This window comes from Scheffersomyces coipomensis (assembly GCF_036884675.1).
Source record: "Scheffersomyces coipomensis strain NRRL Y-17651 chromosome Unknown DFJ63scaffold_7, whole genome shotgun sequence".
Taxonomy (NCBI): Eukaryota; Fungi; Ascomycota; class Pichiomycetes; order Serinales; family Debaryomycetaceae; genus Scheffersomyces; species Scheffersomyces coipomensis.
In genome coordinates this window covers 646,736-667,447 of record NW_027042898.1, presented here as the reverse complement: position 1 = coordinate 667,447, position 20,712 = coordinate 646,736, and the positions used below count along the sequence as shown (strand labels likewise).

The following is a 20,712-nucleotide window of genomic DNA, read 5'->3' as shown; positions in this document are numbered from 1 at the left end:
AGAAGTTGGAAGAGAGACAGAGAGAGAGGGTGTGAGGGTACTGTTAACTTAAAATTGCCAGGTTTTACAAGGGAGTTATTTTATAAGTGGGTAAGGAATTACGGTTTTTATGTACCGTTTTTGTAAGTATGTGGATGTTTACTTTTATTGAAACGGCTACCATTGAGGATTTGATTTAAATTGAAAAATTTGAAAAATTTTCCATCATTATGATTGATTTAATTTATGATATTATAATTATTATGATTGTAAGTAATAGTACCATCCACTCCGATAATGTAAGTGATACTGTTCAATAGAATAATTATTACCAATAATGAAATGGAACCAACTGTATTGGACACAACCAACAGAATGATGTAAGTGTAAGTAACAAAAATAAATGTAAAAACGACGAAAATATAAACGACCATTCCGGTTGAGCGACAAAAGTGGCTCGGATATAGTGTCTCACCATCCATCCATCCATCCAATTAATTTAAAATTGAAATTTAAAGCCGCCATCGCTCAACACTTAATTACCATAATTAATGGGAAAGTGTGATATAATTAATTTATGATTGAGAGTGTCATAGAGATAAGGTAGATGCTAGTATGATGATATGGATGTTGTAATAGTAAAAGATGGTATGTAGAATATGAGATGAGATGAGATGAGGTAGAAATAGATGATAAATAAGTGAAAGTACTATGAGTGATATCATTGATATCGGTTACAGTGAGAAAATTATAAAGTATAGTACATGATATCATAATTATACCAGCGTAGTTAGGAAAGTCTGGATATATTATCATTATATGGGTCACTCTAGATATCTATTGATATTATCTACCACTATCTTACCCAATATACTTGAGTGAATAACTTTCTTTACTATAGAGATAAACTAGGTTAATGAGATAATCATTGTGTCCGGAATACATAAGGTCATGCCCTCGAATCCCATCCGGGTGCGTTTTTAAATATCTCAAGCTGTCAAAAAAAAATAAAATTAAAAATTTAAAATTGAACGATTATAACAAAATTGTAAAAACCATCAGAGCTGCTGCTGGTGTTGGAAATATAAATATAATTTAACTTCCACTAATTTAAATTAACTTGAACCTCTTTTTCTTTTCCCTTTTCCCTTTCTTCTTTTCTTCTTTTCCTTTTCTTTTTACTTTCATACTCCATCCATTTAGTCTTCATTCACAATGTTACCAGCTGGTGTTATCTTAGTTTTCGTCTTAGTTTTCTTAGCCTTCTGTGCCGTTACTGCCGTCTTTGTTCAAAAGAGATTAAAGAACAAGAAATCTAACACTAGATTTTAAATCTGTCTGTGACAGTTTCAAACAACAATGTGTTCCTTCAATTGATGTTTATAGTCATGAAGAGCACTACTACTTTCAAAATCCTATAATACACTTTATACCAACCTTTTTTTTTACCTTAATTTTTAATGATGGTCAACTTTTGAGTTTCCATACTTTTTAATTGTTTTATTACTATTTTCAATCCAAACAAATATTATTATCTATTATTGCATATTACGACTAGGGGTAGTCTATCAATCTTAATGTTTTTACTTTTTATTTTTTTTTTTAAAGAATTTTTTGCTATATTTTATATATATATAATCATATGAAAGAGGGAGATGATGGTGAAGATTATCTTTATTAAGTTTAAATTTATTGTATGTGAGAATTGGGGAATTTTCACAATGAATTGAATTTATAAAGGGTTGTTTTTATCTATCTTTCTTTTGAAATATCATCATATCATTTTTAATATTATTATTATTCAAACCAATCCAACCACATAACTATCAATTACTATTTGAAAGGAAATTTTAATTTTAATTTATTTGAGAGATTTCAATTATTTAATACACTACAAAAAAAAATCCAATCCACTACAACTACGACTTCAATTGAGTGTATGGTAACGTTGGGAAGTGATTTATAGAAACACTATCTTTATTCATTTTATATCGTCATTGGGGAATGATGATTAAAGTGACGAGAGAAGTGTTAATATATATCCACCTTTCCTTATTTTTATTTACTTACATTTCAACTGGTTAAACAAGAGTGATTTTTACTTTTTTATTTGCTATATCTTTTTTTATATTGAATCTTACAATTACTACTACTATTTCCTCTTTATTTATACCTTTTATTATTATTATTATTTTGTTTATCTTATTAGTTTTAATATTAATATTAATATATATAAAATTCCAGACTGACTTTATAGTTAGCCTAGCCCAAAAAAAAAATGAAATCGTTTTATGTAGATTACAGACAATTAATTAGTGATCAAATCATTGGATTGGATTGGATTGAAATAAATGAATAAAATATTATTTAATGTTTAAAGAGGAGACGATATCAATTGAGCACAACCGACCGACAAAGTAAAACCAACTGATTTGATCAAAATTGCAATCTCCAACCATATCCGCTAATTTCCAGTGGATGGGTTGGTGGTGGTGGTGGTGGTTGGGAGGGATGCTCTCAGGGAAGAAGGGGAAATTATTTCCCAAAAAGTTAAATTTGAGATGAGTAAAAAGCTTACGTAAGAGATTATGTAATCGAGGAAAGAGTATGACCATTTACCCACTACCACGGTCTCTCCTTCCTTCAATCACCGTAATTACATGGATGATGATAGATTATAGATCAATTCAACCAGATTTAAGTTTAATAAAGGGACGTAGTAGTAAGACAATTAGAATAACAGTTAAACTAAACTCAATTAATCCCTTCACCTTTATATAGCTTTATCAATTCTAACCAATAAACTGTTGGTTAATTTTAAAATTAGTATGGCTGAAAAATTATAGAGAAATGTCCTGCACAGATCCTCCTTGATAGATAAGAGAATTATTATCAATTTAGGTATGTGGATGTATTTGACTATATGATAGAGATATTATTTATATACATACATATTATGTATGTAGAGATAGATATCTGTCTATGAAATCTATTAGTATACGGAGATTGTCACAATAGGACCAATCTTGAATGATAACGACGACGACGAAACATGAACATGAATCAAAAAGCAAGCAAAACAAAAATAGCAAACAATATAAAACAAACAAACTGAAAAATCAAACTAATGATGATTATTCTTCATATTCTTGTAATACAAAAGAATGAAGTAATCCTAATAACGAGATAATCGCCAATAACCACCATGACATCCCACTATATCCCATTGAATCGAATTTCGATATCAAATAACCCCATACTAAGGGTGCCACACATCTTGCTAACGCAGTTATACTTAAAGTATAACCATTAATTAAAGCTCTATGAGCTCGAGGTGATGCACGATGAATTAATATAATAATTTGTGAAAATGCAGTTGAACCTGCAAATGTATTTAATCCTGTCATAATATATAGTACTAATCCTGTAAATGATTTAGAATGGAATAACATGGAATATTCAGGTAAGGTAAAGATTAATAATGGTAAGATTAAATAAATAATTGGGAAAACTGATAATCCAACTCTATAACCATTAATGGTACTGAAATAAGTATTGATAATTGGGAAAATAAATATAACCACAAGTATACCAACTACTCCAGTTAATGATAATAAAATCCCAATAGCATCTGAAGTAAAACCAAATCCACCTCTAATTCTAAATGGGAATTTTAATGAATCAATTTGAACTTTCCCAGCTAAGAATACCGGTAAAAATTCTCCATAAACTAAATTATGAAATGATAATATGAAATTTGAAAAAATTGAATTAACCACCGCTGGTGTGAAAGCTTCATGTTTAATTTCATCAGATATACGTTGAGATGTATTAGCGGCCATTTCTGAATCAGGATCTGCACTAGCATATAATTGCAATTCAATATCTTCTGTAGTTTGATCTTTTTTAGTATCTGTTTCACTACTATTGGTATCTTCCACACTACTATCTTCATAAAATAAATCATCCATAACTCTTGTATCTGACATACGATGATATTTTTGCCATGGACGAATAGGAGTTTGATAACCTAATTTATGTCTTATGAAATCACCCATTTCTAATCCAATATCTCTTTGAAATCTTTTATGTTCATGAGTCTCTTCAAAAAATAACCAACCAATGACTATACTACAACATAAAATTGAAGCCACCACTATATTGGAAAGTACAAAGGGATATTTTTCAAATAAAAGCATTTCTGATTGATCTTTAGTACCAGTGGCGCTTGTAGTTGCACGACGAAACTTTGAACTATAATCATCATTTAAAACTTCAGGTAAATGTTTAGTATCAGTTAAAACTCCCCCTAACCAATTACCCATAATAGATCCTGCACTCCATAATAAAGTCAATGAACTAAATGCTAAAGCTTGATGTCTTGGTTCTACGGCGATTTCACCAATAGTAGTTCTAATCACACTAACATTTCCATTAAGTAATCCCATTAACATTCTTGCTGCTAATGCGGAATAAAAATTGGTACTAAAACCAAAACAAACCATGGAAATAGCTGTACCACTTAAACCTACTAAAAGAACTCTTTTACGACCAAATCTATCACTCGCTTTCCCCCAAGGTACTGAACTTAAAAATTGACTGAATGAAAATGCAGAAGCTAAATATCCACTATATTTTGAAATATCGGCCTCATTGTCAGTTATTCCGAAATGTTTAATCATGAAATAAATATAAGGAAACATCGAAGTGAAAGCGATGGGTTCGGCGATTCTAATGATACTAATGATGGCCATTTGGGCAATGGGGAAATCCACCAATTGTTCTCTGACGGTGAATGCTGGCATAATTGAAAAATTCTTTATCGTATATATCTATCTATTGCTTTTTTATCTTATCTAGTTATTGTGAGATATATATTTTTTGTGTTATAAATAATTTATTATAAGAAAGGGCTTGATACCTTTATTTGTGAACGTTAGCGATGGAGTTTATGTAGTTGATAGTATATCTGACATTATCCATTCCATAAAAATGAAGTGTATGAGAAATGGAATAATGTGATGGGGGTGGTATAAATCGTTAAAAATATTGCAAGTGAGAAAGAAATGAAGTTGAAATCTGTGGTGTAATGAGATAAGGTTAGTTAATTATAGATACTTCTAGGGTAACCTATAGATCTGAATGAATAAATACAACAAAACCAAAAAAGAAAATGAATAGGAGAAAGAAGAAGAAAGAGATGGATATAAAAAGCAAATATGTGAAATTTGGATATATATAAATTATGACTATTAAGTGGATGCTACCTACATACATACATAAAATTAAAGTGGCTCTAAATAATTTTATGGGTTAAAAAAATTATTGTTTTAATAGCAAAAAGGGGGATAATAATAGGTGAGAAGAAATATATGGCATTTCAATTACAATTGTATCATTTTCTATACATATACATATCCATACTTTACTTACCTGATCTTAAGTTTTGCCTTATTAATCAAGAATAATTTTTTTTGAAGTTACTTAGTTACGGCTATATTTCTAAAAACAGGTTAACAAAAGCCCATTAATACGATGAAATTTAAAATCTTAAAATGATAAAAAAAATCCACCCCAAAAACACAATAGAGAGTAATATATAATATTAGAGTTTATGTTAGTACATTCCATTGCATTTACATTGATCCTTTAACCCAGAGACCGTTTTTTACACCACCACATATGATTTGATTTGATTTTTCCCCCAAATCATTAGAGACCAAAAAAAAAATAATTAGTAGATCATTATATATATATGTAACTTGCTATATTAACGAGCATGTGGTGGAGTGAGGTTTGAAAGAAGGAGGAGATCCTGCCAGGGAGCAAGGGCGGGATGAGTTGATCTTAAATATTATTATTATTGCGATCAACTCGCAATAATAAGTTCAACAAATAGCCACTGTGTTTAATTAATAGAGTTATTGGTAATGGTAAAATAATTCAAATTTCCGGTAAGTTAAGTTAAAAATTTGGGGGATACGGCTCTCATAGAATTCCTAAAATGGTTAATTGTAATCGAAACCATTTAACCTTAACTATTGCGGTCCGGGACTCTGATCCGCCCTTATATAATTTTGTGTAAAATTATGTCTTACTAAGCAGAAATATGAAGGTCGTGCAGAGGGTTGATAGGTATATGCAGGACAAGTGGATATATAGTACATATCTCTCGCTATGATCCTACTTCAATATGGTTGCGCTTTACGTTGATTATCAGACAGAGCCATTCACTATTTCAGTTTATCGTGTGTATATATAATTTGTAACTATAAAAGTATCTATATAAATTAAATGCAATTCTATCTCTTTATTTATGTATCTATGAGTTTTAATGAATACTAGTTTGTGTCTCATCTTCAACTTCAACAGCAGTGAAATCTTGTTGTAATTGCTGCGAAAGATTTGGTTCGGGTGATTCATTACTTTCATCATTCAATTCTTCATTAGGTTTAACTTTTTCATCTTCATCTTCATCATACTCTTCCATCCAATATGATTGAACCATCCCTACCGCAGCCATTAATGACATCACCCACCATGTCAATTGTCCCATAGATAATTTATCACTTAAGGACATTAAATAACCAAATACAATTGGTCCCGTGAATCGAGCTAATGATATGATACTCATGGTAGCACTATTCACATAAGCACGATGTTCTTTATGAGCAGCACGATGATTTAATAACATCACTTGTGGCATACCTGTTGCACTTGCCAATGTCTTTAATGATGTTAAAGTATATAACATAACTGGTGTAGCCCAAACTGGGAAATTTGGATTAAATTTATTCAAGGTGAAGATTGTAAATGGAACTAAGAAATAAACAATAGGGAATATTGATACTGATAATCTATAACCATTGATAGTTCCTAATTTACGATCTAACCATGGGAATATAACTAAAATTATAAGCATCCCCATTATACCAGTTGATGAAAATAAAGTACCAATATAATTTGAATCTAACCCAAATCCACCTTCAATAGTGAATGGGAATTTTAATTTATCCTTTTGAAATCTAGCTGCTAAGAAAATTGGTAAAAATTCATTATAAGTAACATTATGTAATGAAATTATGAAATTTCCCGTGATGACAGTTATAACTCTTGGGGTAAATGCATTTGAATATGATGGTTTATAAACTTCTAATTGTCTTTCACTTTCCATAGAATAGGTCTTAACAATAGCTTGAGACATTCTTCTTGACATATAAGGTCTAATACTTTGAATATCAGCATTATCATCATCATCTTCACCTTGTTCAATATCAGATGAATCTAATGCTTCTGATTGAATTGAACGTTGATCTTCATCAATATTAACAATATTGGCTGTTGGTAATAATGGAGAATTTTCAGTTGGAGTAGAAGCAATCAATGGTTCAGGACTTATAGTTGGTGAAGGATTGTCAATTTGATGATAATAATGACTATGGTGTTTTCTGGTCCATGGTCTTTCTGGTGCAGTGATACCGACTTTGGCTAATAACCAATCACCTAATTCAACTCCATAATCCTTTCTATATTTATAAACATCATGAGTTTCTTCTAAGAATAAAAATCCACAAACTAAACTGAAAATTAAGAAAGCTGCCACCACGATATTTGATAATGCATAAGGATATTTTCTAATGAAATGTTCATAAAATGATTGTAAACCTTGAGATTCGAAATCTTGAGATTTATAAGGACTATCTTTCTTGGGATGAGTGAAATATTTCGAACCTCCAATGGCTGGACCAATAATACTTCCAAAATTAAATAATAAAGGTAAAGTTGAAAATGCGATAGCTTGATGTCTTCTTTCAGTAGCGATTTCTCCAATAACAGTTCTTAATACTGCCACATTCCCATTCAAGATCCCAGCTATGGATCTGGCTACTAATGCTTGCCAATAATTTTGACTGAATCCAAATAATAATAATGAAGTAGCAGTACCGAATAGTCCAATTAATAAAATGAATTTACGACCAATTTTATCACTTAATTTACCCCATCTTACAGCAAATAAAAATTGACAAAAGGCAAAACTTGAAGCAAGATACCCACTATATTTCGAGATATCTTCTTCCTTATCAGCGATTTTGAAATCTCTAATCATGAAATAAAGATAGGGAAATAATGATGAGAATGCTAAAGGTTCACTAAATCTAATGATACAAATAACAAGCATTTGACGGACGGGGAACCCCTCCATCTGTTGTTTGAAAGTTAGTTTTTCAGCAGGCATGACGACAACGGATGTGATGTTGATGTTGCTGAGCAATCTAAGTTTGCTATGAACGTTAAGGAATGACTAAGGTTGAAATGGGTGAAAAGCTCTTCAAAACAAATGAGATCAGATATAATTAAATAAAATTTTTAGGGACGTGTCGAGCGTGTTCCGGTAAAGTAAGGTTATTTTTGTTTTTTTGTGCGTGATATGTCAAAAATGATATCACTCAAAAAGTGTTAGTGATAAGGGTATGGTTTAAGTATACTAAGGTAGGATTAGTTATAGAGGAAGATATCGATAATTAGAGTTATACAAGGTAAACAAGATTAATTTTGCAAGTATTAACCTTATCTGCTAATAAATATTCATCTCATAAAAAAGTTCGTATTCTTTTTAACGTTAGAGTTAAATTAGAAATTACGTAATGAGTGAAAAATTAGCGACATAAAAAAATCTGTTTACAAATAGCGTCTCATCATTTCAGCCACACTCCGTTATTAGGGTTTATTAATATCTAGCCGATTTGAATTTAAACAGTTTGATTGGCCTGTAATGGTTTAAAACCACTGTTCTGGCATATTCCCTTTATTATTGATAAAATTTTTGACATGAATAGATCTTGTTATTAGTGATGTTTAATCATTGTGTCAGGGGTAAATTGGTAAATTACGAGATGATAGGGGAGCGGACCCTCAGTAATCATTGTAGCGCAGAGATACACAGGGTTTAATAGTATACTCCGAATCAAAAATTCAATCGTAGTTTAAGAAGATATAAGTCAACATCTCTTTAAGTTAACTTTGATTCCAATATAGTAAAACAGAATCTTCAAACAAGAATTTGCAGTCGTTATCGGGGTATATACCCCAGTGTGATGGCCGATCGTAATGAATTTAAATTTTAGTCACCTGACACAAATTATGCATTTTGACACGACCATGTTTTTTTTTTTTTTCACTTTGATCTAAACTGATATATAACTGTAGTGTGATCTTTGAATCTGTTATCAACCTTACATATATAAAACTATTAGAAGAATTGTGTATATGTTCAATAATATATTACGACGGAACAACAATAATTCCAATCCCACAAATACATTGAGAAATGCTAGCAATCAAAGTACCAATATAACAACAGGATTATCAAATCAACCTGCTCCAAGATTAGGTAGATCAAATAGTCAAGAATCATTATCAACTCTAGTTACTTCATCTACTGGTAGATCGGATCCAAATCAACTGACAAATCAACATAATGATGATAGTAATAGCGATCTAATGTCGTTATACTCCGATGCAGCTACCGTCATAAATGTTCCTATTGAGATTATGAGAAGACCATTACCCCAGTACAAGGTGGTTAGACAATTACCATTAATATCAACTTTCTTACATTCAGGTACTATGGTTTTTAAATCTTTGGATTCATTTAATAAATATGCCGAATTAGGTTCCACTAATGATCAACAAGTAAAACTGGATAAGTCAACAGAAAGGGAGTATCCTTTATTACAAACCTTTTCATCAAAATTAAGTTTGTTAAAGTTGAATTCTCCTATTTTAACTATACTCAAGTACAAATCAAGTACAGAGAAGTATGAATTCGTTAAAGTGTACTTCAAAGTGTTGACTAATCATATAAATTATTATATTTTAAAGTTTTTCAATGATAATGGTCAAGTCATAGATACAATTCATTTATTGAATAATAATAGTAATAAACCCACTGTTGATTTTAACTTTGAGCATACTAATTTTAGAATAGTTGGTATAACGGGAACATCATCTACGTTTGGGACTAACGGATTAATCAAGCTTTACGTTATGAAGAATGATGAAGTCTTGTTATGTAATGATAAAGATATCGAAATCAATGATAAAGATCAGGTCAAATTCAATAGGAAAAGACGAGATAGTATGGATGAAGCTATTGACGAGTCTTCTTTATATTCATTAATTGAAAGTCAAGATAAGTTAAAAATATCAAAATATATTGATTCTCAAACTCCATTAATTAATATCCCCATGAGTCAATATTTAGACGAAGGAAATATTAAAATGGAAAAACATTTTATTAAAAATGGAACTATAAAGATTTTTGATTATGATACTAATGAAATTAGCGATGAGAATATTAAACTTGTTTGTATACTTCTTGTGTTAAGAGAACAGGAATATCGGAAATACAAAAGTAATAATAAACCAAGTTATGTAAATAATAAGGATTAACAATGCATATAAATTTTGTATATACTAATTGTTGCAAAAATAGGTTTTGTAGAAATTCTTGTTAACAGAGGTGTTTTGAAGAAGTTAAAACTCGTACGTATGACGTTCGTCCTGCTCATCTCATTCTTATAAATTATTTTCTTCTCTAATTGTTTCTTAATTATAAATAAATGAAAGCATCAAGTTACGATCAGGTGCTGTATGAGATGAACTACTTGAAAGAATAATAAAGATTTACTATGACCCTGTAGAATCAAGTCAGGTCATGTAGCGAGAGGGGTTCCAATTTAATTACCAAACTTGACATTTTCCAAAAACATACATTTCATGTCAAAAGCTCATTGTTGAAAAGTATAATTAGATTCTATCCATAGTATTTCAAACAAATCCAGCACCGCACTGAGCAGAGTTTTTTGTTTAACCGCAAAAAAGCGCAATAATTAAAGCCAGACAGAAAAAAAGAATGAGGAGTAAAATACACAAAATGATTTAAGAGTGGGGCAGCATTTAATGGAATAGTTACTTAATTGAGTCAGGATGAAAAAAAAAATTAATTTGAACAAAAAAATATTAAAGTGGGGGAGGTAAGCTGAATAACTTGTTCTTTAATTCGGAATATAGGTAGAACCATATAAGTACGAGTGGGGTAAGTCTAATGATTTCTGTTTGATGCGAGCGGTTGAAAGTGTTTACCCCTATATTGATGATATACTCTGATTTAAACAATTAACACTTGACGATAACTTTTTTATAGATACGTTATAGACTCGGGATTAAACATTGAATCAGATACTACGAGACCAACTGAACCTGCAACGGTAAATACCACATTACCAAGTAATTAATTACATCATTTGAAACAGAAACTGTAAGATGACAAGATAACAATACATTTTATGCAACAGAAAGGATAAATCGTCCCGATAATATAGATATTTTCTTAGCCCCAACATTCCTAAAACTGATTATGCTAAATTAAACCTGGATTAGCACTATATAAAACAAATCTGCAAGTGAAGTTGTGAGGAGATTTTATATTGCCTTGAGGTTAAGTCATATATAGCCTACTGCAAGAATATGGGGCACTAATTGAACCTTACGCAGGCTATAATCCTACATAAATAACACAAACAACGCTTTTAGTTGGGTTGAAAGGTGTTAAGATCGTTCTGATTGTTGTTTTTGTTCTACATTTTCCCGTCATTTGACTCCTATTTTCAATATGTTTTGGGGTGTATTGTATTTATGTACGATTATTTGTCTTTTTTTTTTTTGGGTTAGGGAAGATTCATCTAGCCGCATCCAAAAATAATAAATAAAAATAAAAATGGGGTAAAATGCAATGGAAATTTGAGAATTTCTCACTAACCCCTCGCGCGAAGTAGACAGAGATTGGGTGCAACAACGGATAAGACTTTCCTAGTATGTTATGATTTACCAATGACCTCAGAAAAATTTTAAATTAAATATCCTATGTACTTGTTGTCTATTCTATCAACCCTATACAGTTAACTGAAATGTTTTATCAATAAGAGAATCAAAGAAATGACATAAATCAATACAATACCACATTTAACAATCGAATATTTTATGGCTTGGTTTAAGGTTATTCGTTGCATGGTAGGTAGAAACAGTACGGAGATGGAGGGGTAAATATGACCGCGAAATTTTAGAGTGTAATGAATAGAGGGGGAAAAAGTTTCTTTTTTATCTATAAGGTTTAGTGAGATAGGTAACAACAAGCTAAGCTAATAATACACAGTAGCTGTGGTTGTGGAGGTCATAGTGGGGATTATTGTAGTGGTTGCGCAACTGTCTGTGAATTCTAGACACTTTACCACATTATTCCTCTCCATAACAATGGAATCAGCCTATAAACCAGATAAAAAATAATTACTTAAGTTATGATTACAGCGGTCGAAGAAGAAGTTTTGTTAACTACAACAAGTACAATAAAAGTATCATTGTTCAATTAATGGGGGAGAGTAATTGTAAATAAAGGGGGAAAGTTTTAGTTAGTGGGACCATCAGTTCCTTAAATTAGTTAAATCTAGAGTAATCAAACCAATTTCAAACCTAACTTTAAATTTCAACCACTGGCAGTAACGGATGTGCGGTAGCAATTAATGGGTCACAATAGTGATCTTCTGGGTTATTTATAGTACAAGTTAGTTATGATAATACTTTCAATAGACATGTAACCTTAACTATAGTGGAAATTAAAAATAGGAGAAAAATAGTGTAATTCTATGTACGAGCTAACAAAATTTAAGCTCATGAGGAGTTAACGAAGGCTGTAAATTATCATCTATATTTATTTTATTTTTTTGGTTTGTTTTATTTGATCTCACTGCAAAGTTTATTTTTTGATAATATTTTTACTGATGATTGTTAAATAATCTGATATTCAAATGTAAAATTATTTTTGGTTACATGTTTAAAGAAGCATTATGGTAGTTAACTAAAATTATTATCTATCACAACTAGAGTTAGTGATTTACTATCATAATCATCGAAATGTGAATGAGTCAAAAATATTATATATATAACAAAAAGTGGAGTAAAGGGTGTATCGGCAACTACATAGATTAGAATAGGGGGATTGGTCAGCATGAGATTGATAGTGGTCCATTGTATGGCATTCACGGCGTATGCATACGTGGCTATGATGATAAATTCAATTTTAGATATTTAATTATATACAAAATGATAAATTTTTTTGTTTAAAGGAACCAGCCTTATAGTCATTATCGCGTAAATGGAAGAGAAGGAAGGCTGCTAGAGAAGAAATGCCTGGGGCAAAAAAAAAAGGTTAAGTAAACCTTATGAAGTTTCATATTTTTTAAAGAATTATTTCTCAGTAAGGTAAAGAGATTGAATTATCGTAGTGGATATGAATTGAGTTTAGTCATAGGCCTAAACGTACGTAATGATATAATCAATAAAATTATACTCTAGCTTTTACTAAACCTTGCGCATGTGTAATATTATTAATAGATTTCCAGGCAAGACTTTACCAAAACTTTTATCCTAATATAGGAAGCGGATAGAAGAGGAGATAGTTTAGTCAGAGTTTAACTAGAATAATGGAGAAGTAAAAGACAAAAATAAAAAAAGGAAAAGGATAAGAGGGGAATTGGTGATACTTTTACGATGAAAATAAATGAATAAAAATATCAGTAAAAGTAAAACTAACAATGCAACACAATTATAAATGAATGGATTCAAATAATAATCTCTGATAATAAAATAATGGACTAAAATGAAGACTTAACCTTTTGGAAAGGAAAAAGACCTTGTATTTATAATACCAATTGAAGAGATGAAATTTGGAACATGAAAAGAGACTAAATAATGAAAAATTACTGGATTGAGTATAAGAATTGAAAAAAAAAGAAAGTTAGCAGCAGTAAAGTAAAAATAGTTATAGCGACAATCTCCACTATTTATTTGTATTATCGCGCACCGCAAACTTCAAGTTTCTCGCTATTTTCAGTTATTTTTCGTGATGGGGGCAGGGGACCAAAATAAATTGAAATAGTTTTTCCTTATCGCTAAGGCTTACTGAGGAACAACAACAAAAAAAATAGAGGAGTAGCGGACACTAGAGGAGAAAACGGAAAAGGATGGAGTCGTAAAAAAACATGGAGATATCACTGCGTTCTGTTCTTATCATTGTGCAGAACGTACCCCCCAACCCATCACAAACCATCTGCATTAGCCATCCTACCTAAAAACAGGCAAGTAAGAGAAGTCCTAAGTTAGAGTTGAAATTGTTAAACACAAGTTTGGGAAAATAATAAACTCCGGTAAATATTTATTACACTTTTTATTTTTTATAAATCTTTTTTTTTTTTTTTTAAAATTTACTTTTTTTTTTAAATTTTTATTTTTATTTTTTATTTTTGACTTTGCGGGGTATTTCCCTCAGTAGAATCTCCAATCTTGTATGCAGACATTTTTTTGTTTAAATTTTTAATTTTTGGCAGCAGCACCCTCCTTTTCCAGAACTGATATATAATATGAACAATTTCCGAATTCGAATTCGATTTCGTGGTTGTTTTGATTTTTTTTAATTCTGTTTTGAAGTTTTGAAGATTTGATACGGCTAAGAATTGTTCTATAAGGTTCTTTCCAATATATTCAAGTTTGATCAATATTGACTATTGATCAATTTAATTCTCCTGCTCACATCAATCCTGTCAAAAGTTTAGGGAAGAAGGTAGAGGAGATCGCTTTTTTTCCTACTCTCTCTAGCCCTAGCCCTCACATTTTAACCAAATTACTATATAGTACCAATAAATCATATATCTCAAATGGCAACTCAAAAGAAGTATATATGTGCTTTCTGTGCAAGGGCATTCACAAGATCAGAACATAAGCAACGTCATGAGCGATCTCATACCAATGAAAAACCATTTCATTGTTTGCATTGTACGTCTTCATTTGTAAGACGTGATTTGTTGCAAAGACATTGTCGTACTGTCCATAATAGTCAATTGAATCCTAATACATTACCATCCAACAAATCATTGAATAATCCAACTAGTGTATCAAGTTCAACTATTATTAGTGATTTAACTGATCCCATTGATGGATCAATTACCAATAATACTACCACCACTGCTAATTCAAGTACTAGCAGCAGTAGTACTAATATTCAAAAGGCAAATACTAATGGTGCGGCTGGTCCCACCACTTTATTATCAAGTTCAGCTTCAACCAACTCTGTATTGGATGATGATTTAAGTGATTCAAATGAACCTTTATCTCCAACCAACAACAATTCTGTCAATAATAATAATGCCACTAATGTTATTATGGGATTAACACCCATGACAACTCCATTATTGGAATCCATTCCATTAAGTGTATCTAATTCAAGAAGTAAGAAAAGAAAGCGTTCAGCTGATTCTGATAAATCCGATTCTAATCATTTACGTTCTCCAACTCAACAAGCAACTGCTACACAAATGACTACTTCCAGCTCCAGTAATACAGTTTCAGCTAATAAAGATATTATTAATCATGATTTGATTCATTTATTATCCATAACAAAAAAGCTTCAAACTATTCTTGTTAAGTTTGATCCAAGTAATGAAAATATTTCACTCAATGATCATTTCCTTATTGGTTATATCCATTTATTACAATCATCATCAAATTTTGTAGTATTTGATAAAATTTTAAAAGAATTAATATTCAATTTAAACAGTTACACTAATAGCAAATCAAACTCCAACTTGAAACAACAAGGTGTTCAATCACAATCATATCAACAACAAGCATCTATTCAACACCAACAGCAACAACAATTGTATCCAAATAACTTTAAAATTGGTATCATCTATTCAATCATTTCAATGGGATATATTATAAACAAAAGATATGCTGAGTCCATTTTATACTTTAAGAAATCATGGAATTTGTTAATCAAAAAGTTAATTCCAAGTTATAATAACAATAATAATCTTTTAGATCAAATTGAAATCCTTAATAACTTGTACTTATTGTCTTACATTTACCTTGAATATAATCTTGAATCTTATAACAATATTGAAAATACCTTAGAAGAAGATGATACATTTATTAATAATGATATTATACTAAATTATCTTAATGATATCAGTTTCATTATCATTTCAAATTTAAAGGATTTAACAACTTCTAATGAAAACTTGATTGATTTGAATATAAAGTTATTCTGGAATATTTATATCTTAATTTCAAATTATTTAAAATCAAAACCACCCAAGTTTTATTCCTTCTTTTTGAATAAACATGTGAAGGGTAGTGAAACTTTATTATCATTAATGACAAAGTTTTCCAAGAATTTCATTAATTTAGAAAACGAATCTGACTTTTTAAAGATGATTATTATCTCCACTTTATCCAATGAGTTGAAGAATTTCGATAATGCTGAAAATTTCTTAATCTTTAGCTCTAAGAATTGTTTACATAACTCCATCATTTTAATCAATAAATCAATCAACATTCATCAAGTAAATCGTAATCTGATCCAAATTGATTCATCTCATCTCAAGTTATTTGAATTATTCAAGAAGAATATCATCATCAGTTCCCCATTGAAGTTTCATGAATTATTAAACAATTACTTATTCATCCCACAAAGTTACTTTAACTGGGATTTATTAAACTTGACTTTGCAAGAAATCAACTTGAATTATCCTATAAATCAAACATTACGTGAATTTTTATTAAATCCTCATATTTTGATTGATGGTAATATTAAGAATCTTTTTAATTTCAAATCCAATCCTATTGATATCAATAACAACTTAAGTATTATAAGTTTTCCTATTATTTTCTTTAGTAATTATTTGAATTTAGGTATAATTGATTTCAAAAAGTTTAATTTGATCCAAATCCATAGTATCTCCATGTTCTTATTTGAATGGTATTTAATTATGATCAAGATCTTGTTTATTATTTGGAATAATCATGATTTGTTCAATAATAATTATATCTTGCAAAATTTAGTATACTTATTATTGGATAATAAATCTGCCTTGAATAAGAAATTGAATATTGAGTCAACTTCAATGTCATCTACATCTTCAAACAACTCACCATCATTAAGTCCACCAATCAGAAATTCAAATTTAATGTCCAATAACAACAGTTTAAAGGAAAATGATGAATTTTTATTTAATAATAATTGGTTTATGATCTTGAAATATAAGTTTACTACTATTTTTGATAATTGGATGACTTTTACTTTACAAGCCATTCAATCTAAATATGATACGAACAACAATAACAGTCATATCCTCATCAATAATCTTTCATTATTAAAAGTTAATGTATATAAAATTACTAATGAAATAGTTCAACAAGAATTAATGAAGTTAAGTAAAGAAGAACAACCATTATCAATCAATCCAACTCCTCCAACTGAAGTAGCACCTTCATCATCTTCTTATCTTGGACAACTTGATAATACTGGCTATAACTATAATGACTACAATGCCAATATTGGTGGCTATAGAAGATCCAATTCGATTACCATTGGTGTATTAGCTAATTCTCATGCTACAAATACCATAAATAGTAATAATGATATTCAAAATTCTCCAATCATTACTGGTGGTACCTCATTTTCAAATTCAAACAGTTCACATAATATGAATAATTCCAATGCTAACAATAATAATGCTAACAGTTCTAATAAATTTAATTATTATAGTTCCTACTCAACTTATCCACCACCCCCACCAATATTATCTTCATCTTCATTATCCTTAAATAATTCTAATACTCCAAGTAATGAAATGACCAATAGTAACACTATGATGGGTCAATCCAATTCTACTGGAAGTGATTTCTTATTACCACCTATCTTACCAAAGGGAAGTAGTGGAATGAAGGTGAATGACGAAGTTAATACTAATGACATAAATGATGACGGTAAAACACTTAAAACTTTAATACCTAATGTATTAAGAAAATGAAACTAAAAGGGTAAATTTAAAAAAAAAAAAATATAACGACAATATCAAGTTTATGAAATCAAACAATCTAGCTTTATGTATTATAATAATATATGTATTAAATACGGTACTATATATTCTCTAGAACTTTGTAGAATCAATGACAATATCATTGTGGAAACTCTTCAATTGCCAGATATCTTTTATTTTAGGATTTATACTTGGTGGAATCGCATTATGAGATTGTGATACTTTATGAGTATAACAATAATCGATGATTTCAATAGGCAAGATCAAAGAGAATTTGGAAAGCTTTTCTATTATATCATCACTCGATTCATGAGATATTATACGACTTTCAGGATCATAATTTTCATTTAATAAATTTGGAATTTTAATTTGAGCATTTGAACAAATCAAACCGACGAACTCTAATCTTGTTGATGAAGACGTAGACGACGATGATTTCTTAAATATCCCACCACCAGAAGATCCATTCCAACATGATGAAGACGTAATGATCATTGAATTCGACTCAAGTACTTTATAAGTTATTGGAAGTTTAACTTTACAACTAATTATCCCCTGTGATTCTAGTGGACTTATATTAGTCAAGTTATAGAATAACCCAAATCCTTGACTTATAACTTCATCACCAACATCATATTTGTAACATTTCCTAATCGGTTTAGCTGGTATGTTTCTATTATTAACGAGGACGATATTCTTCATAGAAAGCTTGATGAATGATAAATCGATATTTCTGAATGGAGTTATGATCAGGTCAGTATTTGTGATGGTTAGAATACAAGTGGGTGATATATGGATCTCACAACTTACTTCATGTTTACCAATGAATGGTTGTAGAACATGGAAGTTGGTCATCAATGTATTATGATTATAATAAACACATGAACCCCATGAAGATGCCACTGAATTTCGAATCGTAATGGGGAAGACCGAAGTATACTTTCTTGAAGGTGTAGCTATAGTTGTTGTCATGGACGTTGATAATCTGTTTAATTTTAGAATGGTTGAAGAATACTTGTTTAATTTGGAATCATACTCCATCAATACTTTCCAGATCGTGTTCCAAGATATAATAAACGTTAAATCTCCGTCACCATTTAATTTCTTAACATTACCTAATACTAAACCTATGGAAGTATGATGTTTATCATTCAACACCACACCACCTATCATGTTCTCTAAATATTGAGTATCAGATAGATAGCCTATATAGTCTTTAAACACATAATTGATAGTACCATTGGATAAGAAGTTGGAAAATATCATGGAATTAGTGAAATTAAACGGATATGACTTTATAATGATAGGTAAATTCTTAAGTTCATTATTGATTCTATTGTTATGAAACATGATAGGTTTATAATACGCTTGATTTTTATGAATAAACTGTTGTTTGATATTGGGAACTAAATCAAGTTTCAATAATGAAAGATTATCAAAGTTGGTATCATTTGATTTCTTATTAATAATATCATAAGGGATGAAATTAAACCCATTTCGTCTGAAATATGATAAGTATTTTGTAAGTTTACTATGATAAGTACTTAATGCAATGTTATTGATAACCTTCCCACCATACCACGATACAGTATCTGTACTCTCGTTATGATCATCTGCATCATTTCCCGAGTTAATTAAGATCTTATATAATTCAAGATCAGGAATGTAACTTATGGTTAAGATGAAATCAAAACTAATCTTCCTGGCAGGATCTTTAAAGATAAGATGTATACCTGATAAGGCATAAGTATTCTCCTTAGATACAAGTCTCACAGAGACTGTGATATACTGCCAATGAGCCGACATGTACCCTGAGATCCAACAAGATGATATAAAGATCAGGGACAGACGTCAGATAATAGAAGGATTGCCTCGAAAATATCCAAAAGTTGCGCCAGCCAAAACTTTTGTGGGGAACAATTTCTTTTTTTTCAACTTCAACTTTACATCCATTCAGTTTCAGTTTAAGTTTAAGTTACATTTTTAGTTCTTAATGAAAGTATATCTAATTGTTTGTCAGTTTGACTGTAACAATCAATAAATGACTAAATAGTATCTTTGTTAATCTAAGTTAAGTATGAATTGATATGCATATTAAAAACATTTCAGAGAGTTAGTTACATAAAGAAAGAATAGACTTTCACAGGTTGATAGTTTGAAACATAAGAGGCTATAAATACTCTACTGATGCAGACCAATACTTTATTGATTTAGACCATATGTATTATGATATACATGCATACATTTACTATTCATACTGTTGGTATAAACCGTACGACTTTTAATTAAGGCTTTAACCTCCATAACGCAATACAATTGAACTCACACCCTTACTGCAATACTTTATTCTCAAAATAAATTTTGTCGCTTTCTGTTGACGTGTAATGAAAAATTCACAATCGAATTTAAAACGTATTTGTTATCAGTTAGATTCAATTCAATTCAATTCAATCCAATACAACACCATCATTATTGAAAACAGTCAGTCATCATGAGAGGCATAACATTCATACTATGCGCGTGTTTGTTTATAATGACGTGTGTTCTCGCTGATGCTAAAAACTATTATAAGATTCTTGGAGTCAAGAAAGATGCTAATGAAAAGCAAATTAAATCAGCATATAAGAAATTAAGTTTGAAATATCATCCTGATAAGAATCCTGGAAATGATGAAGCTCATGAAAAGTTCTTGGAAGTTGGTGAAGCCTATGAAGCATTGGGAAATTCCGAAAAGAGATTCAATTATGATCAATATGGTGATCCAAATGGAAGACCACAACCTCAACATCCTTTTGGTAAT

General features: G+C 30.2%; 5 protein-coding genes across 5 annotated transcripts; 2 read left to right on the top strand and 3 right to left on the bottom strand. All coding sequences in view use genetic code 12, as the record gives it.

Annotated features, from left to right (window-relative positions):
• Window positions 1-3,113: 3,113 nt before the first annotated feature.
• DFJ63DRAFT_337511 (MFS transporter) lies at window positions 3,114-4,784 on the bottom strand (the record flags this gene model as incomplete). The annotated part of the gene is made up of 1 exon (XM_064908564.1): window positions 3,114-4,784. The coding sequence occupies one exon, from the start codon at window positions 4,782-4,784 to the stop codon at window positions 3,114-3,116; it is 1,671 nt and encodes a 556-aa protein (XP_064760134.1).
• Window positions 4,785-6,310: 1,526 nt separating this feature from the next.
• On the bottom strand, window positions 6,311-8,215 carry DFJ63DRAFT_289882 (MFS transporter; the record flags this gene model as incomplete). The annotated part of the gene is made up of 2 exons (XM_064905269.1): window positions 6,311-7,128; window positions 7,288-8,215. 2 exons carry the CDS (start codon window positions 8,213-8,215, stop codon window positions 6,311-6,313), a joined length of 1,746 nt encoding a protein of 581 aa, XP_064760133.1.
• A 1,031-nt stretch (window positions 8,216-9,246) lies between these two features.
• Window positions 9,247-10,431, top strand: DFJ63DRAFT_337509 (uncharacterized protein; the record flags this gene model as incomplete). Its single annotated transcript, XM_064908563.1, has 1 exon — window positions 9,247-10,431. One exon carries the CDS (start codon window positions 9,247-9,249, stop codon window positions 10,429-10,431), a length of 1,185 nt encoding a protein of 394 aa, XP_064760132.1.
• A 3,887-nt stretch (window positions 10,432-14,318) lies between these two features.
• Window positions 14,319-17,963, top strand: TRY5 (Try5p). The gene has a single exon (XM_064904308.1). It carries the CDS (start codon window positions 14,748-14,750, stop codon window positions 17,901-17,903), a length of 3,156 nt encoding a protein of 1,051 aa, XP_064760131.1. The 5' UTR covers window positions 14,319-14,747; the 3' UTR covers window positions 17,904-17,963.
• On the bottom strand, window positions 17,964-20,061 carry DFJ63DRAFT_239668 (uncharacterized protein). The gene has a single exon (XM_064904309.1). It carries the CDS (start codon window positions 19,716-19,718, stop codon window positions 18,024-18,026), a length of 1,695 nt encoding a protein of 564 aa, XP_064760130.1. The 5' UTR covers window positions 19,719-20,061; the 3' UTR covers window positions 17,964-18,023.
• Between the last annotated feature and the right edge of the window lie 651 nt (window positions 20,062-20,712).